This window comes from Neoarius graeffei, chromosome 21 (genome assembly GCF_027579695.1).
Source record: "Neoarius graeffei isolate fNeoGra1 chromosome 21, fNeoGra1.pri, whole genome shotgun sequence".
NCBI classification, from domain to species: domain Eukaryota; kingdom Metazoa; phylum Chordata; class Actinopteri; order Siluriformes; family Ariidae; genus Neoarius; species Neoarius graeffei.
In genome coordinates, this window is record NC_083589.1 from 36,044,665 (window position 1) to 36,072,220 (window position 27,556).

General features: G+C 42.1%; 1 protein-coding gene across 2 annotated transcripts in view; it reads left to right on the forward strand.

The window, feature by feature from the left end:
• Nucleotides 1-27,556, forward strand: part of LOC132869708 (copine-8) — a 302,212-nt gene that overhangs the window by 171,984 nt on the left and 102,672 nt on the right. For both annotated transcript variants that reach the window (XM_060903046.1, XM_060903044.1), the window contains exons 7-8: nucleotides 26,228-26,291; nucleotides 27,209-27,312. In XM_060903046.1, coding sequence (XP_060759029.1) covers nucleotides 26,228-26,291; nucleotides 27,209-27,312 — 168 coding nt within the window. The remainder of the gene's footprint in view (nucleotides 1-26,227; nucleotides 26,292-27,208; nucleotides 27,313-27,556) is intronic.

Here is a 27,556-nt window from a genome sequence, read left to right on the forward strand (position 1 = left end):
CCTGTTTTGTTGCATTACAAGCTGGAATCAAAATGTATTTTTGGGGGGTGAGCGCCATTTGATTTACACAACATGCCTACAGCTTTAAAGGTGCAAATGGTTGTTTTATTGTGACACAAACAATAATTAAAATAAAAAAACAAAAAAACAGAATTCTGGATTGTGCGTAATTATTCACCCCCTTTCATATGAAACCCCTAAATAAGAGCTGGTCCAACCAATTCACTTCATAAGTCACGTAATTAGTCAATTAAGATCCACCTGTGTGCAATCAAAGTGTCACATGATTTGTCACATGATGTCTGTATAAATCAACCTGTTCTGGAAGGACCCTGACTCTGCAACACTACTAAGCAAGCAACATGAAAACCAAGGAGCCTCCAAAGAGGTCAGAGACAAAGTTGTGGAGAAGCATAGATCAGGGTTGGGTTATTAAAAAATATCCCAAACTTTGAATATCCCAGGGAGCACCATTAAATCCATTATAGCAAAATGGAAAGAATATGGCACCACTACAAACCTGACGAGAGAAGGCCGCCCACCAAAACTGACAGACCAGGCAAGGAGGGCATTAATCAGAGATGCAACAAAGACACCAAAGATAACACGGAAGGAGCTGCAAAGATCCACAGCGGAGATAGGAGAATCTGTCCATAGGACCACTTTAAGCCATACACTCCACAGAGCAGGGCTTTATGGAAGAGTAGACAGAAAAGAGTCATTGCTTAAGAAAAAAATGTTTGGAGTTTACCCAACAGCATGTGGCAGACTCCCCAAACACATGGAAGAAGATTCTCTGGTCCAGTGAGACTAAAATTGATCTTTTTGGCCATCATGGGAAATGTCACGTGTGGCACAAACCCAACTCCCTGAGAACACCATTCCTACAGTGAAGCATGGTGGTGGCATCATCATGCTGTGGGGATGTTTTTCATCTGCAGGGACAGGAAAGCTGGTCAGGATTGAAGGAAAGATGGATGGCACTAAATACAGGGCAGTGCTGGAAGAAAACTTGTTTGAGTCAGCCAGAGGTTTGAGACTAGGAAGAAGGTTCACGTTCCAGCAGGACAATGACCCTAAACATACTGCTAAAGCTACACTGGAGTGGTTTAAAGGGAAACATGTAAATGTCTTGGAATAGCCTAATCAAAGCCCAGACCTCAATCGAGTTCAGAATCTGTGGCATAACTTGAAGATTGCTGTACACCAACGCAACCCATCTAACTTGGAGTTGGAGCAGTTTTGCCTTGAGAAACGGGCAAAAATCCCAGTGGCTAGATGTGCTAAGCTAATAGAGACATACCCCAAGAGACTTGCAGCTGTAATTGCAGCAAAAGGTGGCTCTACAATGTATTGACTTTTGGGGGGGGTGAATACATGTACATACTCCAGAGTTCTTTTTTTTTTCATCTTATTATTTGTGTCACAACAAAACAACACATTTCACCTTTAAAGTTGTAGGCATGTTGTGTAAATCAAATGGTGGTAAACCCCCCCCCCCCCCCCAAAAAAAAAAAAAAAAAAAAATCCATTTTAATTTCAGCTTGTAATGTGACAAAACAGGACAAACACCAAAAGGGATGAATACTTTTGCAAAACACTGTATTAATGTCTCCTCACAAAAAGAAATTAAATGGCACATTTTAAAAAAATGTTTATTATAAGCCTTAGAGTATGTGGACTGTCCACCATACAAGTCTCTGTGTAGTATGAGCTGTTACTATAGAAACAATAATGTATTAGAATGAGCACATTAATATAAACATTTCTTTCATGTCATGGCTGACACTATTGACTATTATATTTATGTTGTCCAGCAAAATAATGGCTAATATCAGCAATGGAAAAATAACCACCCAGCTTGTAAATCTATAGATCATTCAATCTTTAGCTTCTTTTCATGTTGCTCATTTTACAGGAAATGGTTAGCAAACAGATGTCATCAGACCTGTTATCAGGGAGTGAGTACAGCTGCTGTGTCATGAATAATTTGGTTACTGGAATTGCTCAAAGCTATTAGTCCATCCATCATCTGTAACCGCTTATCCTGTACAGGGTCGCGGGCAAGCTAGAGCCTATCCCAGCTGACTATGGTCAAGAGACGGGGTGCACTCTGGACAAGTTGCCAAATCATTACAGGGCTGACACATAGACAACCATTCACACCTACGGTCAATTTAGAGTCACCAGTTAATCTAACCTGCATGTCTTTGGGGGAAACCGGAACACCTGGAGGAAACCCACGCAGACATGGGGAGAACATGCAAACTCCGCACAGAAAGGCCCTTGCCAGCCACAGGGCTCGAACCCGGACCTTCTTGCTGTGAGGCGACAGCACTAACCACTACACCACTGTGCCACCCCATATTAAGGTGTATTAAACTGTATTTTGATTTGAAAAAACAAAGTATTTTAAAGGAACAGTCCACTGTACTTCCATAATGAAATATGCTCTTATCTGAATTGAGACGAGCTGCTCCGTACCTCTCCGAGCTTTGCGCGACCTCCCAGTCAGTCAGACGCAGTCAGACGCGCTGTCACTCCTGTTAGCAGTGTAGCTAGGCTCAGTATGGCCAATGGTATTTTTTGGGGCTGTAGTTAGATGCGACCAAACTCTTCCACGTTTTTCCTGTTTACATAGGTTTATATGACCAGTGATATGAAACAAGTTCAGTTACACAAATTGAAACGTAGCGATTTTCTATGCTATGGAAAGTCGGCACTATAATGACATGCGTACTAACACCTTCTGCGCGCTTCGGCAGCGCATTGATACGGAGCTCAGATATCAATGCGCTGCCAGAGCGCGCAGAAGGTGTTAGTACGCCTGTCATTATAGTGCGGACTTTCCATAGCATAGAAAATCGCCACGTTTCAATTTGTGTAACTGAACTTGTTTCATGTCACTGGTCATATAAACCTATGTAAACAGGAAAAACGCGGAAGAGTTTGGTCGCATCTAACTACAGCCCCAAAAAATACCATTGGCCATACTGAGCCTAGCTACATTGCTAACAGGAGTGACAGCGCGTCTGACTGCGTCTGACTGACTGGGAGGTCGCGCAAAGCTCGGAGAGGTACGGAGCAGCTCGTCTCAATTCAGATAAGAGCACATTTCATTATGGAAGTACGGTGGACTGTTCCTTTAAGATGCATTCATTAAAAAATGTTATATACATTGTTTATGTAGCACTTTTAAAAATTTGTACAAAATATGAATGATTATACAGAACACATACACGAGATAGTGTAATGAGAGTAAAACTCCAGTGAATAGTTAAAATGATCAGTTGCAGTGGTAGCTCAGTGGTTAAGGTTTTATGCACAAGAAGGAAGCAAGTTCAAGTCCCAGAACTACCAAGAAGTTCGGCCATTTAACACGACCTTTAACTGGGTTGAATTCTGCCTTACATTTGAGTCACTTTGGTTAAAACTTGGCTTCTAAATGAATCAATGACATAAAACAAGCGCAGATAAACAGCCTGATGTGGGTGTAAAAGCTCTTCTAATCTTCTGGTCTTCTGACCTTCTGCTCTACTGATATTCTTTGCAAAGTTAACCTAGAATGGATGCTATATAAAAACGTCTTGCACTAACTGAGTTGCCAGAAGTCCTACGGTTCGGGGCTAAGCCTGAATCAGTCCAGCAAAGTGGTTGGGATGGGCCATGATGATTCAATCGATTGTCATGATATGTTGCGGCAAGCCCATTAAAATGCTTTTAACTTTATAGTCAATACGAAACCTGATAGGAAGCCAATGCTAATTGAATAAGACTGGTGTAATATGCTCTTTCTTTTCCTGCTAAGTTTGTTTGCTGCTGTGCTCTGATCTGTGTAAAGTTTCCTTAAAGGAACAGCAGGCTGTTGGCTGGTAAGATAGTGGCGGTAACTCATGTAACGCAGAGGTTTTAGTGTAGACTCATGTAGGGTCAGGGTATCTATTATTTATAAGAGGCATTTTCACTTTTTCAACATGGTGTTACTGTATTTAGTAATGAGAAACATGTATTTAGATCAAATATTTTGGTTAGTTTCATGGAAATGCAGTTTTAAAACAAGGAAGCCTTTAAAGGACATATTCTCACAGTTACAGAACACTATTAAATAAAAAAACAACAAAACTAAAAAATTTAAATTCTTTATAAAAAGTAAAATATAAAATTCTAGAGTTTTTTTCCCCAGGCGAATTACTACCATTAGTCCTATTAGTTTCACATTTTACCAAATAAAATTTTCTAGCGGGCGGCACGGTGGTGTAGTGGTTAGCGCTGTCGCCTCACAGCAAGAAGGTCCTGGGTTCGAGCCCCGGGGCCGGCGAGGGCCTTTCTGTGCGGAGTTTGCATGTTCTCCCCGTGTCCGCATGGGTTTCCTCCGGGTGCTCCGGTTTCCCCCACAGTCCAAAGACATGCAGTTTAGTTTAACTGGTGACTCTAAATTGACCGTAGGTGTGAATGTGAGTGTGAATGGTTGTCTGTGTCTATGTGTCAGCCCTGTGATGACCTGGCGACTTGTCCAGGGTGTACCCCGCCTTTCGCCCGTAGTCAGCTGGGATGGGCTCCAGCTTGCCTGCGACCCTGTAGAAGGATAAAGCGGCTAGAGATAATGAGATGAGATGAGATGAAAATCTTCTAGCTTGTTGTCTACTTGGGATAATCCATGGATCGTTATCAAAGTCCATAGTGGGGGTCATAGCACATGCAGGCAAAACAAACAGCGATCATCCATGATCAAAATCAAACTACAGGCAAACGTTAAAACCAGAATGACCTTGACACAGGAAATTAAGGAGCTAGAAATACAGCTCAGAACTTGTGAGACAGGTACACAAGACAAATGCATGATATGACTTCACAACAACAAGACAAAGGAAGAAAAAAGAAATAGGTAAACTAATCATGGCAGACCTGAGAATGGGTGAAAACACTGGATAACATTAATCACAGGACAGGGGCTGAGACAAGACTAAAAATTCAAGACAAAACGTACATGTACAGACAGTCACTAGACATAAACACAACCACATGATGCACTCAAAGCATGACATGAAAACATCACTGATAGTGTTTTCATCTGAGATGTGCACTGAGAAGGGAAAACCAATGGCAGGTTATCTTCAGAAATCATATTTTTGGCCTTAAATTATTTTTTACTTTTTCAGTGTGTTCTCTTTTTAAATATATGTTGAATAAAACTCTTCACTCTTCTTTAAAAATGCAGTCATTTTATTTGTTTAGGCGAAATACTTTGGGTGGCTTATCTACGACAGTGGATTTTTTTTTACCCCCGTTCTTCTTAATCTGCCTTCGATGCTGTGCAAGCAAGAACAATAAAGGGGCTTAAAATTTGGGTCAGTGATTGTCATTTGAACATTTTAATATTTAATTAGGCTCTCCTCACATTTTATAGCTGTTAATAAAACATCCACTCCAAGGAAAAATTCCAGATATGGTGTCTCACAGACACTGAAGCTATCTCTAGTGTTGGAGTCAAGACCAGCAAAAACAAGACCAAGTTATGAACAAAACCAAAGTGTATTGATACAAAGACCAAGACTTTGAGGGGTTGAGCTCAAGTCAAGACTAAGACCAAAGTGTATCAAGACAAGACCATGACTTTGAGGGGTTGAGCTTAAGTCAATACTAAGACCAAAGTGTATCAAGACCAAGACAAGGCCATGACTTTGAGGGGTTGAGCTCAAGTCAAGACTAAAGGCCAATTTATGCTGACAACCCAGTCCTCACAGATAGCGTCGCAGACAGTGTCTGCGTAGCCCCCCACCTTCGCAGACGCTCTGTGCACACCTCCCAAAAATTGTGACCACCGCAGAAGCCTCGCAGACAGGGTCACAGACAAGAGGGCTCTGATTGGTCCACTCTACATCCGCTGTACACGCACTTCCGCTTCCCTACTTTCCCGGTTTGGTTTGTTTTCATGACCGGCATTTTTAAAAACACGAGCGAAGATGGAGCAGCATGAAGAGCGGTTGATTGAGGAAGTACGTACATCTATACGACTCCAGTTCTAGTCATTATTAAAAAAAAAAAAAAAGTTCTAGTCATTATAAGTAACCGGAGGATAAACACTCCACTAACCACACCCACCAACTACTCCTAGCGACTTCGCGCCCCCTTGCGTTGTGCTAGTGAATAACATCGCGCACGGCTATACTCCCCGCTCAACGATAAATTACAACTGTCTGCAAAAAGCTATCTCCGAAAGCCTTGTCGCAAGAGCATGCAGAGGCCTTAAGACCAAAGTGTATCAAGACCATGACTTTGAGGGGTTGAGCTCAAGTAAAGACTAAGACCAAAGTGTATCAACACCAAGACAAGACCATGACTTTGAGGGGTTGAGATCAAGCCAAGACCAAGATCAAGGCAGGGCAAGACCGAGTCAAGACCAGGACCAGACCAGTGTGTGTGTGAAGGGGGGTGGGGAGGAGTTATGGCTGTTAACAGGAAGACAATTTCAAATTAAGAATGAGTCACGTTATTGGTTGCATTTGAAGCAGAAAATCTTTACATCCAATCACAGTAACAATGTTAACAAATAAATCAGAACATGCACAGTCAATTTAGTGCAATCCCCACAGTTTTGGTCTTGACCGGTCTTGAAATAAAATCCAGAGTCCTTGATGTCTAAGACCAAGACCTTCAAAATGTGGTCTCAAGACCAATCTCAAGTACTACAACATTAGCTATCTGTATAAACAGGCTAACAGCAAATCATGTGGGCCAACATTGAATCAATCAGGATAAGAGGGGTTTGTTTCCTCTCAAGTCATTAAAACTCTCCATCACACAATAATATTTGTGGTTTTAGCCTAAATACGTGGGGGCTGTTATATGTAGGGGTAGAGCTTGTGTTTAACAGAATTTTGATTTTCCAAACATCTTTATCTATTCTCGGTCAAAATTTATGACATTTATATCTTTAAACACAGTCTTGAAGTAAATGAATAGCGGTTAGGTAACATCTAAATGTGTTTATTACAATAGTGAGATGATTCCAACTCCTACATTCTGTCTACAACTATGAAAAGAGAAACAGTTTCATAAGCTGAAACAAAGTAAAAAAAATTAAAAACATACCTGTAGTTTATATCTTTGACATGATGAAAGAATGTATTTTTCCTTTCAAAATTGTTTAAAGTACTGCTTGCACCTTAGGGTGTATTCAGACCAGGATAGTTCGATAGTTCACTTGCTTTGGTCCGAACCAAATGTTTTTTTTATTTTTTCATTTTGGTGCGGTTCGCTTTCACACTGTACATTTTAGTAAGCGGACCAAAATCTGTCAACAAAGCCACGCGCCCTGAGGTCGTTCAGCTATTGGTCAGAGACGACACGCGCACAAAGCGTTAAGTTCAAAAGTAGTCACGGAGGATAGCGCTGATGAGCGCACATCATGTTGTGACAGTTCTGGCTTTTCGCGCAAGTCGCTAGTACCGCCACTTTTTGAAAGAATGTCCCTGATTTTAATGTAGGTCTGACGGAGTTTCTTCACTTTTAGCCGACATTGTTCTGGGGAGTGCGTGAACCCCTTCTCCTTCATTTTCTCACTGAATACAGCAAACACATCAGCATTTTTGTGTGTTCTCTCCAAAAGCTCAGATATGTGGACATCTGCCCATATATCCACAAGGGTACGCGTTTCTTCCCCGCCCACGTTTGCCCCCTACTCATTTTTTGTACTTGCCTACCACTGGTAACTGAACGACTGTTGTAAGGTTCCCTTGACAACCGAAAGTGTTTGCACTTTGCGGTGGAGTGTCAAGACTCTGTTTCCCATAATGCTCGACAAACGACGGAAGCTCCCGAGGTACAAAAAAACAAAACTGTCAGATTAGGTCCGGTCTGCTTTCACACCTCCAAAAGGTCCGCACCAGAGTTCCTTTGGTCCGGACCGAGTCCGACCTTGCAGCTCGGTCTCGGTCCGCTTGTTTGGTCCGGACCAGAGTTCGGTGGTTTGTATTCAGACCAACCCAAAAGGTCCGGACCAAAGGAAATTTGGTTCGTTTGGTCGTTTGGTCCGGACCAAACAACGTAGGTGTGAATACACCCTTAAGCACCACTGTTGGACCTTGGAAATAATTCATGCCTTTAAAAAAATGGAGCCATTAGATTTAAAAAAAATATATTTTTTTTTCCAAAGAAAAGGATTACTGCATATAGGACTGTAATTGGAAATTTTCGATCATGCAGTGCAGTGTCTTCAGGAAAATGGTGCTATCTTGAAAAACCCAGGCAGAGTTAGGAATTAATTGTAATTAAATTTCTTTTTAAATATGTTTGTCACTCAGTCTGGGCTGCGTTCCTTTGTCCTGTGTCTTTACCTATCTTCAAAAACCACTATACTGTATGTGCTCTCTGGATTAAGGAAATGGACAATAGAATGCAATCAAACACTCCTTTCTCTTTCCTGTCTAATGTATGCCGATATGAAAACCAGCACAAAAACATCCTCCTCTTATTAATAACAGCAGAAGCAAATACTCACTGGGACGTAATGAGTGTAACTGCATTAGTCTGGCTTTTGGAGGAGCAGCTCAGAGAAGCCAGAAGAAAAAGAGAACACAAACTCACAGAGGTACCAAGAACATGTACATACTGTAGATACAGTGTCTTGCAAAAGTATTTATCTGCCTTGGTGGTTGTCCTGTTTCATTTCATTTACACAACATGCCTACCACTTTAAAAATGCAAATTGTTGTTTTATTGTGACACAAACAATAATTAAAATGAAAAAACAGAAATCTGGAGTGTGCATATGTATTCACCCCCTTTTGTATGAAACCCCTAAATAAGAACTGGTCCAACCAATTCACTTCATAAGTCACATTATTAGTTGATTAAGATCCACCTGTGTGCAATCAGAGTGTCACATGATCTGTCACATGATGTGTGTATAAATCAACCTGTTCTGGAAGGACCCTGACTCTGCAATACTACTAAGCAAGCAACATGAAAACCAAGGAGCCTCCAAACAGGCCAGAGACAAAGTTGTGGAGAAGTATAGATCAGGGTTGGGTCATAAAAAAATATCCCAAACTTTGAATATTCCACAGAACACCATTAAATCCATTATAGCAGAATGGAAAGAATATGGCACCACTACAAACCTGACAAAAGAAAGCCGCCCACCAAAACTCACAGACAAGGAGGGCATTAGGAGGGCATTAATCAGAGATGCAACAAAGACACCAAAGGTAACACTGAAGGAGCTGCAAAGATCCACAGTGGAGATGGGAGTATCTGTCCATAGGACCACTTTAAGCCATACACTCCACAGAGTGGGGCTTTATGGAAGAGTGGCCAGAAAAAGCCACTGATTAAAGAAAAAAGTAAGAAAAAATGTTTGGAGTTTGCCCAACAGCATGTGGCAGACTCCCCAAACAGATGGAAGAAGATTCTCTGGTCCAGTGAGACTAAAATTGATCTTTTTGGCCATCATGGGAAATGTCACGTGTGGCACAAACCCAACTCCCTGAGAACACCATTCCTACAGTGAAGCATGGTGGTGGCATCATCATGCTGTGGGGATATTTTTCATCTGCAGAGATGGATGAAGCCAGAGGTTTAAGACTGGGACGAAGGTTTACATTCCAGCAGGACAATGACCCTAAACATACTGCTAAAGCTACACTGGAGTGGTTTAAAGGGAAACATTTAAATGTCTTGGAATGGCCTAATCAAAGCCAAGACCGCAATCCAATTGAGAATCTGTGGTATAACTTGAAGATTGTACACCAACACAACCCATCTAACTTGAAGGAGTTGGAGCAGTTTTGCTTTGAGGAATGGGCAAACATCCCAGTGGCTAGATGTGCTAAGCTAATAGAGACATACCCCAAGAGACTTGCAGCTGTAATTTCAGCAAAAGGTGGCTCAACAAAGTATTGAATTTTTTGGGGTGTGAATACCTATGCACACTCCAGATTTCTGTTTTCTTCATCTTAATTATTGCTTGTGTCACAATAAAAAAAACAAGTTGCACGTTTAAAGGGGTAGATATGTTATGCAAGTCAAATGGTGCCAACCCTCCAAAAATCCATTTTAATTCCAGCTTGTAATTCGACAAAACAGGATAAACACCAAGGGGGATAAATACTTTTGCAAGACACTGTACAATGTGTCATAAATGTAACATAACTAAAGGTTTACATATGGACTGTTATCAATTAAGTGAGATTTCATTTTTAATAAACTACTTGAGTTAAAGTTCAGGAACTGTGAGAAAATTTAACTCACCTAAAAGTAGAATTGTGGAGTGAAAAATCTACTTTAGTGAAAGACAGAAAGAATCTACATTTAAACATACTCAAGTATTCAAGATTAATAATCAAATATACCATGCACTGAGAGGCTGCGGTTGAAATTATGGATTCTCTGAGGTGACTGAAGGACGCAGCCTAGAAGAAAATAATACTATGCCAGTCACCGAAGAGAACCCATAATTGCGATACCTCTCAGTGCAGGGTATATTTGATTTATATCCCTTATCAAAAAATTCCAAACTAAAAGTGATTGAATTTCGGCATAAACTCACTGGAGGCAGCCATATTTATTGTTTACATTGACGCAACTTTCGACCTGCATATATGTAATGTACCTTGCTATTGCCTGCCTCGCTAGGCGTAATCATGATACATAGATCTACACACACAGAAATGCTCGCAGAGCCACAGCTGTGACTTGAGTTGGCCGTATCGCTTGAAATTATGACGTTAGTTCATGGTATATCCAGGGTATAACATGACTGACTCACATCATATCCATTTTTTCTCATCTCATCTCATTATCTCTAGCCGCGTTATCCTGTTCTACAGGGTCGCAGGCAAGCTGGAGCCTATCCCAGCTGACTACGGGCGAAAGGCGGGGTACACCCTGGTCAAGTTGCCAGGTCATCACAGGGCTGACACATAGACACAGACAACCATTCGCACTCACATTCACACCTACGGTCAATTTAGAGTCACCAGTTAACCTAACCTGCATGTCTTTGGACTGTGGGGGAAACCGGAGCACCCGGAGGAAACCCACGCGGACACGGGGAGAACATGCAAACTCCACACAGAAAGGCCCTCGCCGGCCATGGGGCTCGAACCCGGACCTTCTTGCTGTGAGGTGACAGTGCTAACCACTACACCACCGTGCCGCCGCAAATATTTTTAACTGATCAAAAATAAACAATCCAGACATTCATTCATTCATTGGTTCATTCATTCATCCATTTGTCTATCCTTCCTTCCTGACTTCAAAAATTCTGGATGCATCTTCAAGATTGAGGAAAATTTTTCAGTTTAGAGGTAAAAAAAAATCTTCCCATTGTGAGTGGAGCTAATAATAATGCCGATGTGGTTAACTATTTGCTGTAAGGCTTAGTGGAAATCATTTTACCCTGTGTCTAAATACTCCTATAACTTACTACAATTAAGACAAATAAAAAAAATCTCATGTCGCATGTGAGATTATTAATGAGTATTTTGAAGGTTAAAATAAAATGTAAGGTGTAAATTTTTTTTTTTCTGTTGTAGATTTGCTTAAGTAAGAGTACAAGTAGGGTGGCACGGTGGTGTAGTGGTTAGCGCTGTCGCCTCACAGCAAGAAGGTCCTGGGTTCGAGCCCCGTGGCCGGCGAGGGCCTTTCTGCGTGGAGTTTGCATGTTGTCCGCGTGTCCGCGTGGGTTTCCTCCGGGTGCTCCGGTTTCCCCCACAGTCCAAAGACATGCAGGTTAGGTTAACTGGTGACTCTAAATTGACCGTAGGTGTGAATGTGAGTGTGAATGGTTGTCTGTGTCTATGTGTCAGCCCTGTGATGACCTGGCGACTTGTCCAGGGTGTACCCCGCCTTTCGCCCGTAGTCAGCTGGGATAGGCTCCAGCTTGCCTGCGACCCTGTAGAACAGGATAAAGCGGCTAGAGATAATGAGATGAGATGAGAAGAGTACAAGTATTGAATTTCACTCTGACTTGCATAAAGTACAAATCTGCCAGAGTATGACTTAAAGACAGTTCAGAAATACAGCGAGAATATACTGCACTAAAGAGGACTTCAGATCAAAGAACTGGCTGTTAAAAAATAGCTTCAGCATTTTCCACTAAGTGTTTCACACTGATTACTACTACTGGCCCAGCTTCATTAAATCAATAAGCAGTTTGGATTGAAGCCACACACCCCATACTGTAGCATTTGCTGAGGCTATTTCCTAAGCGATCCATCGCCTGCCCTGATGCACAATATTATAGCTGACTGTGGTAAAATCTCAGTGAGGAAAATCCTTCCAGTGTGTGAGCTGAGCCTCACATAATATCCTTTTAAAGAGCAAAACCTCTTAAAGGCTATTTTGAAACTTTTGTTCCTTATTGTTGAGGAAATTAAAAACTCTCTCAGGATAGGTTCTCTTGTGAGGAGTTGCCTACCAAAAGATATGAAGAAAAGCCGTTAAACCAATTTCTTTCTGTAATCCTAGTTACACTAAAAGTCTTCACGTAGTGAAATCCTTTACTGCTCCTATGGGCAAATTTTTTACAGATATAAGTGTGTATCCGGGCAGCACGGTGGTGTAGTGGTTAGCGCTGTCGTCTCACAGCAAGAAGGTCCGGGTTCGAGCCCCGTGGCTGGCGAGGGCCTTTCTGTGTGGAGTTTGCATGTTCTCCCCGTGTCCACGTGGGTTTCCTCCGGGTGCTCCGGTTTCCCCCACAGTCCAAAGACATGCAGGTTAGGTTAACTGGTGACTCTAAATTGACCGTAGGTGTGAATGTGAGTGTGAATGGTCGTCTGTGTCTATGTGTCAGCCCTGTGATGACCTGGCGACTTGTCCAGGGTGTACCCCGCCTTTCGCCCGTAGTCAGCTGGGATAGGCTCCAGCTTGCCTGCGACCCTATAGAAGGATAAAGCGGCTAGAGATAATGAGATGAGATATAAGTGTGTATCCATTTGTGTGTGCAATACCAGTCAAAAGTTTAGACACACCTACACAGTCATCAGGTTTTTTTGTTTTGTTGTTGTTGTTTTTCTTTTTTTCGGTATTGTGACTATTTTCTACATTGTAGAACAATACTGAAGACATCAAAACTATGAAATAACATATGGAACATGTATGGAATTATGTGGTAAAAAAAAGTGTTTTTAAAAAACCAAAATGCTTCATATTTTAGATTCTTCAAAGTAGCCAGCGTTTACCTTCATGATGCTTTGCACACTATTGGCATTATCTTAACCAGATTCATGAGGTAGTCACCTGGAATGCTTTTCAGTTAACAGATATGTCTTGTCAAAAGTTAATTAGTGGACAAGTTTCTTGCCTTAATGCATCTGAACTCAAACAGTAAATAGTAAATAATAAAAATACAGTAAATAACCCTATTCCACAACTTTATAATCCAGTTATGTCAAGAACTGTTCAACTAAGTAAACAGAACAAACTGCTGAAAAAGTTAATGCTGACACCTTTCTGTTTTAGCCAGCATTAACTTTTTCAGCAGTTTGTGCTGCAGGAGCTCTTCTGTGGGATTGGACCATACAGTGGTGCTTGAAAGTTTGTGAACCCTTTAGAATTTTCTATATTTCTGCATAAATATGACCTAAAACATCATCAGATTTTCACACAAGTCCTAAAAGTAGATAAAGAGAACCCAGTTAAACAAATGAGACAAAAATATTATACTTGGTCATTTATTTATTGAGGAAAATGATCCAATATTACATCTGTGAGTGGCAAAATTATGTGAACCTTTGCTTTCAGTATCTGGTGTGACCCCCTTGTGCAGCAATAGCTGCAACTAAACATTTCCGGTAACTGTTGATCAGTCCTGCACACCGGCTTGGAGGAGTTTTAGCCCATTCCTCCGTACAGAACAGCTTCAACTCTGGGATGTTGGCGGGTTTCCTCACATGAACTGCTCGCTTCAGGTCCTTCCACAACATTTCGATTGGATTAAGGTCAGGACTTTGACTTGGCCTTTCCAAAACATTAACTTTATTCTTCTTTAACCATTCTTTGGTAGAACGACTTGTGTGCTTCGGGTCGTTGTCTTGCTGCATGACCCACCTTCTCTTGAGATTCAGTTCATGGACAGATGTCCTGACGTTTTCCTTTAGAATTTGCTGGTATAATTCAGAATTCATTGTTCCATCAATGATGGCAAGCCATCCTGGCCCAGATGCAGCAAAACAGGCCCAAACCATGATACCACCACCATGTTTCACAGATGGGATAAGGTTCTTATGCTGGAATGCAGTGTTTTCCTTTCTCCAAACATAACGCTTCTCATTTAAACCAAAAAGTTCTATTTTGATCTCATCCGTCCACAAAACATTTTTCCAGTAGCCTTCTGGCTTGTCCATGTGATCTTTAGCAAACTGCAGACGAGCAGCAATGTTCTTTTTGGAGAGCAGTGGCTTTTTCCTTGCAACCCTGACATGCACACCATTGTTGTTCGGTGTTCTCCTGATGGTGGACTCATGAAAATTAACATTAGCCAATGTGAGAGAGGTCTTCAGTTGCTTCGAAGTTACCCTGGGGTCCTTTGTGACCTCGCCAACTATTACACACCTTGCTCTTGGAGTGATCTTTGTTGGTCGACCACTCCTGGGGAGGGTAACAATGGTCTTGAATTTCGTCCATTTGTACACAATCTGTCTGACTGTGGATTGGTGGAGTCCAAACTCTTTAGAGATGGTTTTGTAACCTTTTCTAGCCTGATGAGCATCAACAACGCTTTTTCTGAGGTCCTCAGAAATCTCCTTTGTTCGTGCCATGATACACTTCCACAAACATGTGTTGTGAAGATCAGACTTTGATAGATCCCTGTTCTTTAAATAAAACAGGGTGCCCACTCATACCTGATTGTCATCCCATTGATTGAAAACACCTGACTCAAATTTCACCTTTAAATTAACTGCTAGGGGCGGCACGGTGGTGTAGTGGTTAGCCCTGTCGCCTCACAGCAAGAAGGTCCTGGGTTCGAGCCCCGGGGCCGGCGAGGGCCTTTCTGTGTGGAGTTTGCATGTTCTCCCCGTGTCCGCGTGGGTTTCCTCCGGGTGCTCCGGTTTCCCCCACAGTCCAAAGACATGCAGGTTAGGTTAACTGGTGACTCTAAATTGACCGTAGGTGTGAATGTGAGTGTGAATGGTTGTCTGTGTCTGTGTGTCAGCCCTGTGATGACCTGGCGACTTGTCCAGGGTGTACCCCGCCTTTCGCCTGTAGTCAGCTGGGATAGGCTCCAGCTTGCCTGCGACCATGTAGAAGGATAAAGCGGCTAGAGATAATGAGATGAGATGAGAAATTAACTGCTAATCCTGGAGGTTCACATACTTTTGCCACTCACAGATATGTAATATTGGATCATTTTCCTCAATAAATAAATGGTCAAGTATAATATTTTTGTCTCATTTGTTTAACTGGGTTCTCTTTATCTACTTTTAGGACTTGTGTGAAAATCTGATGATGTTTAAGGTCATATTTATGCAGAAATTTAGAAAACTCTTAAGGATTCACAAACTTTCAAGTACCACTGTATGGGCTAGCCTTCATGCCCCATGTGAATCAATGATACTTCAAATGCAATGACCCTGTCGCCAGTTCACTGGTTGTCCTTCCTTGGACCACTTTTGGTAGGTACTAACCACTGCATACCAGGAGCACCCCACAAGATGTGCCATTTTGGAGATGCTCAGACCCAGTCATCTCGCCATCACAATTTGGCCTTTGTCAAAGTTGCTCAGATAGTTACGCTTGCCTATTTTTCCTGCTTCCAGCACATCAACTTCGAGAACTGACTGTTCTCTTCTCTTACTGCCTAATATATCCCACGCCTTGACAGATGCCACTGTAATGAGATAATCAGTGTTATTCACTTCACGTGGCAGTGGTCATAATGTTATGGCTGATCGGTGTAGCTTATGGAAGTGTATTATATTGGTATAATTTATCACCCAAAAGTTGCGGCACTTAAGGGGAATGTTTTTGAGAATGGAGAAACTGTGGTAAGCCAGTGCACCTGCATCTCCACCCTGATGGGGGGCACCTTTAACAACCCTAATGACTGTTAATTACACATAATTATACAGTTTAATCAGCACACCAGCCTGCATTCGGGAGTCCCTGTGTAAGGAGGGGAAAAACAGAACGAGAAATCTCTCAGCGTGTCTGTATGGTGCTATTTTAAGCCCTGTCCGTGGATGGCAGGAGAGAGAAGAATACAACTGTGTGTATGTGTGTGGGGGGTTTAATTCCTCCGGATTTGTGTGCCTGTGTTTATAAGCTTGGACTGCAGTGCAGGGAAAGCCTTTTGAAAAATATTGAGTTTTAAATTCAACTTATTTTGGGGGATAAAATGTTTAGAAAAAAGAAGAGTCAAAAATAATTGCCTTTTATTTGTGAGCTGAGACAATTTCTCTGATTTACTGATTTAATCTGTTGGCATCAGTTCACAGTCATTTTTCAGTTAAACATGATGTTACTTTTCGTAGCAGGGAGTCAAGCATTTCAGCTAAAACAGCCTGGCTCTAATTTACTATTAAAATCTCTTATCCGCATTCACTGTTTTTGGAATCCGCTCTTGCTGGTTACGTGGGAGCACAGGTCAGACTTGTGTGTGGCTGAATGGCAATACTGCAGTGGTAGAATAAATCTTAGTGAGAAAACAACCACACAGGCTTGGTCAGTCAGCCAATACTTCGCAATGAGTTTTTTCCGTTTTTTTTATTTTTGTCGATGTAAAGTTCACCTATCAAGTCACTATCTTTGAAACAGACACAGTGAGAAAATGGAGTGAAAAAGGAAGAGGGACTTGAGTCAAGCATTTCGATTGCTTTTAATGATAATTGTTATTTCGTTCCAATCCGTACTGATGGGGGTAAGGGGTGAGATAATTGAACACGAGACGATCAGAAAAACGGCTGTGCCGCCGCAGTGTAGCCGGTACTTAATTAGCTTGTTCTGTCGTGATGCTGATTGTAAATTCATGTGTCTTGATTAAGACTTTCAGGAAGGTAGTTTCACAGTGCAGAGAGGAATTCGAGGGGATGTGTGAAGGTGTCTGTGTGTGCGTTTATGTGCCGCAAGAACAAACAGCTCTGCGTGAGCGGATGGTGATAAAGAAACGGTGATTATGGCCTTTTTAAAAGAAAACCTCATTTCTATCGACCTCACCTGTAGCGTACAAAACTGAGTGATTACAAGAGTTTTTCTGACAGTCTTACCTGCACTGAGAAACTAAGAACAACAACTTTTTGAAACAGGGAAAACATTAAAATTCTTATATGTAGTAATCACACACATGCTACAGAGGTGGTGAATAGAGATTAGCTTGAGAATGCAGGATTATTACGAATTATTTATTCTAAAAGTATTCCTTTAAGGAGGCGTCTTTGATTTTTTTTTTCCTGGAGCTCCAAGTAGCTAATAGTAATGGACCTAAAAATAATGAAAGTCTGTTTCACTCAAAATCTTTCCACCAATGTTTTCTGCCTCATGTTATATCCTGTAGTACTGTCACTTGTCTGTGTGGTTCAGAAAAAAATCCATCCATCCATCTGTTATTCATTTATCCTGTGCAGGATCGTGGGCAAGCTGGAGCCTATCCCAGCTGACTATGGGCGAGAGGCGGGGTACACCCTGGACAAGTCGCCAGATCATCATAGGGCTGATACATAGAGACAAACAACCATTCACATTCACACCTACGGTCAATTTAGAGCCACCAATTAGTCTAACCTGCATGTCTTTGGACTGTGGGGGAAACCGGAGCACCCGGAGGAAACCCATGCAGACACGGGGAGAACATGCAAACTCCACACAGAAAAGCCCTTGTCGGCCACTGGGCTCAAACCCCGAACCTTCCCACTGTGAGGCGACAGCGCTAACCACTACACCACCGTGCTGTCCACAGTAATATTAATATAAGTTATCCATGGATTTAACAAGTCGTTCACATATATGGTCTTTCGACAGCAGTCTTTGCTTTGAGTTCTACCTTTTTTAGGTGACGGTGTTATCCCAGTGAAATATGGATGAGCTCATGTCCAGGAGGTGCCAGTGCAGGAATATATTCATTATCTCTGCTGGGGTCCTTTGCCCAGCTTAATGGTTGGGGTTGTCATGGAGACCTAAGCTTTGCCTTTTTCCCTCTCACTGTCTTCCCCTTGGTTTCCAGGTCAGGTTATGAACGGTTGAATGCTCTGCAGATTTCCTTGACGGATGGGGTGCAAGAGTTTAGCCTGCCACCTGTTGGCTTGCTTGTCACTGCCATGAACAAACGGACATTGAGCATGTCTCCGTTTCTGTATTGTCTTTTATCTCCTTAGTACAGAAAGTCCTTCAGAAATCTGAAAAGGAATGAATTCATTGGGTGTGTGTGAGATGTGTTCAGGAAAGAGTTGGGAGAGTTGACGCTGTAAGGAAAGATGCTACTATATGATGCCTTTTTGCTGGCTGTATGTTTCTTATGCATTAAGTTTGTTCACTGATGTTAGGAATAAGAGAGATCCCAGTTTTAAAATCGGCCTCTCTGTATAATTAAAATGTGCACGATTTTAATTAAATTCCTGAAATCAGACTAAAAATAGCACACTGTGACATCTGTGATTCATCGCCTGGACACGAGAAGTTTTTAGGTGGCATGGTGGTGTAGTGGTTAGCGCTGTCGCCTCACAGCAAGAAGGTCCTGGGTTTGAGCTCAGTGGCTGACAAGGGCCTTTCTGTGTGGAGTTTGCATGTTCTTCCCGTGTCTGTGTGGGTTTCCTCCGGGTGCTCCGGTTTCCCCCCACAGTCCAAAGACATGCGGTTAGATTAATTGGATACTCTAAATTGCCCATAGGTGTTAGTATTTAGGCCGTGTTCCCTGGTCAGAGATGAGTAGTATGGCGGCTGCCTTTGTATGCCTTCGACTTGGCCATGTTGAACTGCGTCCTTCGCAATTCAGCTGCAAGAAAGGATGATTAGCCACTCTAAATAAAGTTTATTCTAATGCGTGGAAGTTTTTTTGGGAGGGGCTTTGTTTTTGTTTTGTTTTTAATATCAGTGATGGAATGCATACTGATGCAATTAGGATGCATTACTGCCAGTTCTAATACAGATTGTAGCTTCCATAAGAAAGGTCTAAATAGAGAGGAAAGAGGTCAAAGCTGATGACTGTCAGATCATGTTCCCAGCTGATTAATGAAATATTTATGCAGTCATCAATATTGAAGCATAGAAAGCAGATGACATGAAAGGTAATGAATGATATTTTTTTTAAATGTGCCATTTTTTGCTATTCCTAAAGCCTGTTAAATTACTTAAAGAATTGCACTGGAATTATAATTCATCCATCCATTATCTACACTACCGTTCAAAAGTTTGGGGTCACTTTGAAATGTCCTTATTTTTGAAAGAAAAGCACTGTTCTTTTCAATGAAGATCACTTTAAACTAATCAGAAATACACTCTATACATTGCTAATGTGGTAAATGACTATTCTAGCTGCAAATGTCTGGTTTTTGGTGCAATATCTCCATAGGTGTATAGAGGCCCATTTCCAGCAACTCTCACTCCAGTGTTCTAATGGTACAATGTGTTTGCTCATTGCCTCAGAAGGCTAATGGATGATTAGAAAACCCTTGTACAATCATGTTAGCACAGCTGAAAACAGTTGAGCTCTTTAGAGAAGCTATAAAACTGACCTTCCTTTGAGCAGATTGAGTTTCTGGAGCGTCACATTTGTGGGGTCGATTAAATGCTCAAAATGGCCAGAAAAATGTCTTGACTGTATTTTCTATTCATTTTACAACTTATGGTGGGAAATAAAAGTGTGACTTTTCATGGAAAACACAAAATTGTCTGGGTGACCCCAAACCTTTGAACGGTAGTGTATACCGCTTATCCGTAAGGATCAGAGCCAACAGTTAGCCTATCCTGCATATCTTTGGACTGTGGTGGAAACTGGAGTACCCGGAGGAAACCCACATAGATACGAAGAGAGCATGCAAACTCCACACAGAAAGGCTGCAGTCGGCCACGAAGTTTGAACCCAGAGCCTTCTTGTGAACCTCTGTACCACCGTGCCACCCTGGAATCATAATTACTTAAAAGATTTTAAATTTGAATATTTTAGAATATTAATGAGCAGAATTTTATACCTCTGTGAGCAGTAGCTGTACAGTGTGCTTGCACAGCACATTAACCATGTTGAGTAAACTGTGTGTTTTTTTTAAGAAAATAATGAGGAAATACTATAAATTATAGTGTTTAATATATTCAGGTTTTTAAAGCCCCTCCAGCAAGCTTCAGCTGTATCCCAAGTTGTTTCACAATATACAGTCACTACTGTGCACATTATCATAATGGCATATCAGAAACTTTGTTTTTTTCACTACATGATGAATAGAATGCCATCTGAGAGAACAAAATCGATACACCATTTTAATAATAACATGAAACCGAAATCTACCATAAATTGCATACTGTATTTATTTAGACCATCATTCTATAAAAACCAAGGCTCGTTTGTCCAAGATACGTTCATATTGCACGGTTTAACAGACTTACTTTAGCTGTTTACTTTGACCCATTTGCCACACAATGCATAAATATTATGACTTTTTTGAATAATGAAAATCATTTTGCCAGCCATGCATGACGTGTTGATATTTGCATATCACATTACTTTTGAGGTCATTTTGTTACCTCACATTATAAAGAGTTGGAATTTATCCCTGTTATCTCTGCTGTTGGGTGGCATGGTGATGTAGTGGTTAGCACTGTCGCCTCACAGCAAGAAGGTCCGGGTTCAAGCCCCGTGGCCAGCGAGGGCCTTTCTGTGCGGAGTTTGCATGTTCTCCCCGTTTCCTCCGGGTGCTCCGGTTTCCCCCACAGTCCAAAGACATGCAGGTTAGGTTAACTGGTGACTCTAAATTGACCGTAGGTATGAATGGTTGTCTGTGTCTATGTGTCAGCCCTGTGATGATCTGGCGACTTGTCCAGGGCGTACCCCGCCTTTCGCCTGTAGTCAGCTGGGATAGGCTCCAGCTTGCCCGCGACCCTGTAGGACAGGATAAAGCGGCTAGAGATGATGAGATGAGATGAGATCTCTGCTGTTGCTGAGTCACTCACCCACTTTGGAGGCTGAAGTACTGGAATGGATGCCAAAGTCATAAAACCAAAATTCTAATGCATTAATTTTCTACATAAATGCATCTATGTACTGCAAGTGATAGCCATCAAGGTTACACTGCTTTATGGAGCTTAAGGCAGCTGAAAAGGAGACACACAGGACATGAGGAGAGTGATTTCATTATTTCAACACTCCTATTCCATTTTCTATATAATAATAATAATCTTATGGTGATTAACACATCGGACCCAAAATGACATGTTAAGAGCCTGTTGTCCAATAAGTGTTAATCTTTGTTCCCATTAAAACACAGTGTACTTGAATTTGCTGTAAGGAGCCCATAGAAGCCCAGCTTCACCGGGGTTCTACAGCCACTGTTACTGGGCTTCAAATGAGATTTTCATGCAGGCTGCACGAATTGTGTAATCAAAAGAGACATGAGAGAGAGAGAGAGAGAGAGAGAGAGAGAGCGAGAACTGCAGGCATGCAGTACCTGCTACCTGGTACTCACATGATAAATCATCATTAGTCACCTACATTTCCACTAATTCAAGTTTTCAGTCTTTAGGAATAGGAATAGTTGTCATTCTAACCCGTATGAACACCACAAACAGTTTGGCTTAAATGAACAAACAGCGCACTATTGCAGTGAGATATTTGATCATTTGAATCACAAAAAATATTGCTTTTTTTCAAAAATGATGAATACAGACACATTTCTACTGTATATTTAATATAGATACATTTCATTGCCGCTTCGCTTGTCGTCTTACTTAAAGCAATAATCTCTGCTTAAGTCTTAAGGTGAAATTTATTGATTTCTTCATCATTTGGTGAACATGAGGCCTAGAATGTTCCCTAATCTGAGCTCTAAGATCCCAAAATGCCATAATGCTGATCAATTCATTGTTTGATTGTGGAATTGCATCCACATCTGGATGTGTGCTGATTCATTTCCACTGGATGGATAGTGTGCCTCTAGGCACAGACTGGTAGACTGGTGGATCTAGAGTTCAGTACAAGCTCCAGAGTTCAAGCATGGGATCTAATTGTAGACAGTGACTCCCTTTCCAATGACACATATATCGCTAACGGTTTATAAAGTGGTCAACCAATCAGCGTCAGAGCATTGAGTGATGCTGCATACTAATTTAAGCCAGTAAAATTCACTGACCGTGAACTTGACAGAATCTAGCATCAACAGGAGATAAATGACATTCAGGTTGCTGTTGAAGAGTATGATCAAGGTTCTAAAACTAAGGGGGCAGCCATGGCCTGAAGGTGAGAAAAGCAGTCTTGCGCTCAAAGGGTTGCTGGTTTGATTTCCAGGACCAGCAGGAAAAATGTGATGGGACCTGAGTGAACGAATAGCACTTTTCCTTCCATCTGTATCATGGCTGAAGTGCCCTTGAACAAAGCACCTAACCCCCGACTGCTCCCCAGGCACTGGGTATGTGTGTGTGCTCGTTGCTCACTTGTGTGTTCACTGCTTCAGATGGGTTAAATTTCCTCAGTGGAAGAATTTCACTGTGTATTTGTGATAAATAAATGTTTTCTATTTTCTGACTTGTTCACAGTAGTTAATTATGAAGCAAAAGTTCACAGATTTCTAATAAACTACCTTTATTATAAACTGTTACCAGAAAACTTAAATTCCTTTTAAAGTTATGCCTCTTTTTTCATTGCATTTTCTTTTGCCAAGGTGTTTCACTGGAAACTGCTTGCACACGACGCATGTTTAGCATCATTGTGTGAACAGTCTCAAAATAAATAATCTTTATTTTACTGGAAACTGTCCCAGTCGTGCTTCTGTTACAGTTTCTTGCCTTGAGAGTAATAAGCAGGAAGCAGTATCAGAGTTAGAGTTTAATAAACTTTATAATTTGTGTCCGTGCGGACTGCTCAGACATGGAACCCTAAGGAGTATAGCTCAAGGGAACTGCAATGGATCTCAGCCTAGTGTTTATTTGCACAGGAATCTCATCTCATCTCATTATCTCTAGCCGCTTTATCCTTCTACAGGGTCGCAGGCAAGCTGGAGCCCATCCCAGCTGACTACGGGCGAAAGGCGGGGTACACCCTGGACAAGTCGCCAGGTCATCACAGGGCTGACACATAGACACAGACAACCATTCACACTCACATTCATACCTACGGTCAATTTAGAGTCACCAGTTAACCTAACCTGCATGTCTTTGGACTGTGGGGGAAACCGGAGCACCCGGAGGAAACCCACGCGGACACGGGGAGAACATGCAAACTCCACACAGAAAGGCCTTCGCCGGCCACGGGGCTCGAACCCGGACCTTCTTGCTGTGAGGCGACAGCGTTAACCACTACACCACTGTGCCGCCCTGCACAGGAATCGTATGTAAAAATACACATTTCAATCATAGCAGGGGTTGTATGGTTGGTGTTTAATGTTGAAACGAATGAAAATAGCCAGGCTTTATTAAAAACTGTAAATGTTCAGTTGTGTTACAAAATGAGACTGATAGCAAAAGTATAATGATACTGAAGTGTAGATAGGATGCACGGCTGACAGAAAAGGGATTCAACAATCTGTTTTCTCAGTGTACATAAAGAGAGAAACAAAAGCACTGTTACTTGTCAAACCAGACTTCCTGCTCAACTCTCTGCCTCCCGCTGAGTGTTGAACAGAGCCGGTTGTGGCTTTTGAAGCTGCGAGTCCTTTTATACACACAGTAGGATTCAAAAGTTTAACTACACTACTGGAATATAGTTTTATTTCTGTAGCTAGCTGGAACCCAGAATAATTAAGCCATGCATGCAGTATCGTAATTTAGCTGTTTTCCATGAAGCATTCATACTTGGATTACAACAGCATAACTAAAGATCAAAGCTGGAAGGTGCAAAACACAATTCAAAGAACTAGGAAACTGGAACTAGAACAAAGATATGAGGAGCACTAACAGCAGGGTCTCCATTAAATAATTGCACTCTACGGAGAGGACTTTGAAGGGTCACGAAAGCTATTTGTAGGATTGCTTCAAACTTATTTACTTTGATGGGCCTTTCGAAACAATTTTCTAATCAGTTTGACAATCTGCTTTCAAGATGTTTGTGGTGAATTTATTCTGAATAGAAAAAATGGCAACAGCCGCAAGTTTACCTATAAATATAAGCCAGGTTGAAGTTTGAATTATATTACCACTACATTTAGTAAGAGTGAATTTTTAATTACTCTGTGGAGCATTACATTTGCCACATGTCCATGTGGGTTCGCTCTGGGTTCTCCAGTTTCCTTCTGAAAATATGGCAATAGATGGATTGGCTTTGCTAAATTGCCTTAGGTATGTGGCAGCATGGTGGTGTAGTGGTTAGCACTGTTGCCTCACAGCAAGAAGGTTCTGGGTTCAAGACGACGGCCGACGGGGGCCTTTCTGTATGGAGTTTGCATGTTCTCCCCGTGTCTCCGGGTACTTCAGTTTCCCCCACAGTTCAAAGGTTAACATGGGGCAGCCATGGCCTGAGGTTGGGCTGAAGTGCCCTTCAGCAAGGCAACTGCTCCCTGGGTGCTGTAGCATAGCTGCCCACTGCTCTGGGTATGTGTACCGTATGTGTGTGTGCTCACTTGTGTGTGTTCACTGCTTCAGATGGGTTAAATACAGAGGAGGAATTTCACTGTGTGCTTAAGTCTGTACTTGAGTGTACATGTGACTCTTCTTCTTAAGTATAAATTAATTCAAGCGAGTGTGTGCGGTCGCTGTCGCCTCACAGCAAGAAGGTCCGGGTTCGAGCCCCGTGGCCGGCGAGGGCCTTTCTGTGTGGAGTTTGCATGTTCTCCCCGTGTCCGCGTAGGTTTCCTCCGGGTGCTCCGGTTTCCCCCACAGTCCAAAGACATGCAGGTTAGGTTAACTGGTGACTCTAAATTGACCGTAGGTGTGAATGTGAGTGTGAATGGTTGTCTGTGTCTATGTGTCAGCCCTGTGATGACCTGGCGACTTGTCCAGGGTGTACCCCGCCTTTCGCCCATAGTCAGCTGGAATGGGCTCCAGCTTGCCTGCGACCCTGTAGAACAGGATAAAGCGGCTAGAGATAATGAGATGAGATGAGATGAGTGTGTGCGGTGCCTTCGATGGACTAACATCCCATACAAGGTGTACTCCCACTTCATGCCCAGTGATTCCAGGATAGGTTCCAGATCCCCTTCGCCAGGAAAAAGCAGATGAAGATCAAGACGAATGAACAGATAGCAGCTTCCATCACTGTCGCAAATGACAATTTTACTTTAAAATTTTCTAAGAAGATTCAGAAGGAAAAGCTTCAAAACTCCCACAGTGGAGGGTGTAGCCTTCTCAGGGCTGAGGGCATAGCCTCCCATGTAGGAGATGTAAAAGGTTAGAAAAAAATCTTCAGAAAAAAAATTCCTCGAGGGATCTTTAGAATTTCTGAGGGGATCTAAACCCAGTTTACGATTGTAGATATTGAAAGTAAAGCTAAAAAAAAAAAAATGTTCATATACAGGATAGTAGAGGATAGTACACAAGACTTTCCAGCTTGTATAAACAGCCAGAGTGCTATATACACTTGCTAAAGAGACAAAGCACTTGTTGTATTAAATGCAACAGGAGCAAAGACTGACCAGGAGTTATTAACTTGAGTAAAGGTTTATGGTTCATATTAAGTTTTGATAAATTGTCAAACAAAAAACTATTCCAAGTGAACTCATCTCATCATCTCAAGCCGCTTTATCCTTCTACAGGGTCGCAGGCAAGCTGGAGCCTATCCCAGCTGACTACGGGCGAAAGGCGGGGTACACCCTGGACAAGTCGCCAGGCCATCACAGGGCTGACACATAAACACAGACAACCATTCACACTCACATTCACACCTACGGTCAATTTAGAGTCACCAGTTAACCTAACCTGCATGTCTTTGGACTGTGGGGGAAACCGGAGCACCCGGAGGAAACCCATGCGGACACGGGGAGAACATGCAAACTCCACACAGAAAGGCCCTCGCCAGTCCCGGGGCTCGAACCCAGGACCTTCTTGCTGTGAGGCGACAGCGCTAACCACTACACCACCGTGCCGCCCCAAGTGAACTCAGTGTACCTATATGTGTTACCATGACTGAGTATTGAAACGTTTCTCTTTCCACCCACAGGGGCATTCCTGGGAAGAAATGCGGCACCATTATTGTGAAGGCTGAAGAACTCAACAACTGCAGAGTAAGTCATCCTGAGTGTTGTTTTATGCTTGATCATGTCTTCGCAGTTGACACTCCTGAGTATTTCCCTTTGGCTTATCCCTGGGCAATGGTGTCTCATGGCTAAAAACAGAGATTAGATACTGATCAGAAGGTTGGAGGTTCAAGCCCCAGCACTGCTAAGCTGCCATTTTTGGGCACATGACTTACTTGACTCATTCCTGTAGAATCCTAATTGAAGCATAGGACTGCAACAGTTGGGCCCTTAAGCAAGTCCTTTTACCCTTTAACTTCTCTGCTTCAGGGATGATGTTTCATCATTGTCCTTGCGCTCCAACCCCAGCTTCTAAAGAAACTGGGATTTGCAAAGAAAAGCATTTCTTTGTACTGTAATGTATTGTACTGTAAGTCATTTTACTATGTGCGCCATTGTTTGTCTTTGTTACAAAACACAGATTTTGTGTGCACCCGTACACACATACATGCTGTGTAGTTGCCGTAACCTCTCTTCCCTAGACGTACCAATTTCAGTGATGCATATACTGTATATGCCTCACATCTGCTCAGAAAACAACAGACTGGCAAAACATCCAACTTGGGTCTGACTCTCTTGGGTCAGGAATCCCAGCTGTACCATGAATACACACATGTAGATTATACATTTGTAGTTTATAATATATTCACTCGATGTAATTTATCATTAACCCTGACAGTCAGGATGGTGTGTGTACATGCCAGTCTCTGTGTCCACACTTGTACGCTTGTCAAAAGGATTTCTCATTTGTTTCCTCGGTTTTGCCACCTGGCTCCTGTTAAGCAAATCTCAAAGACCGTGCCAGACATTTTGCAGTCACACAATGTCATCTGCTCAAAAAGATCTGGTTGCCAAGTGCTTAATTATTGTGCACTAGTCTTAGTGGTTGCATCTCTGTCCGACAGGAATCTGTAATGATGCAATTTTGTGGCAACAAGCTGGACAAGAAGGATTTCTTTGGCAAGTCTGACCCTTTCCTTGTGTTCTACCGCAGCAACGAGGATGGAACGTGAGTAGGCTAACTCTCCTGCAAATAAAATTTCTTAGGTTGTCCTTTCAACATTGTAAGGCACGTGATAAGTTCACTGTTTAAAAGGTTAAACCATGAGAATACTGTTGTAACGTGACTGGGCTATATGAATACAGAGCTTAATCTACCTAACAAATTAATCTAATGATTTAGCTAGCCACCACATAGCCGTTATTGTCCGTGCAGACAATGTAAAGGCACAGTAACAGTGAAAACTTAATAG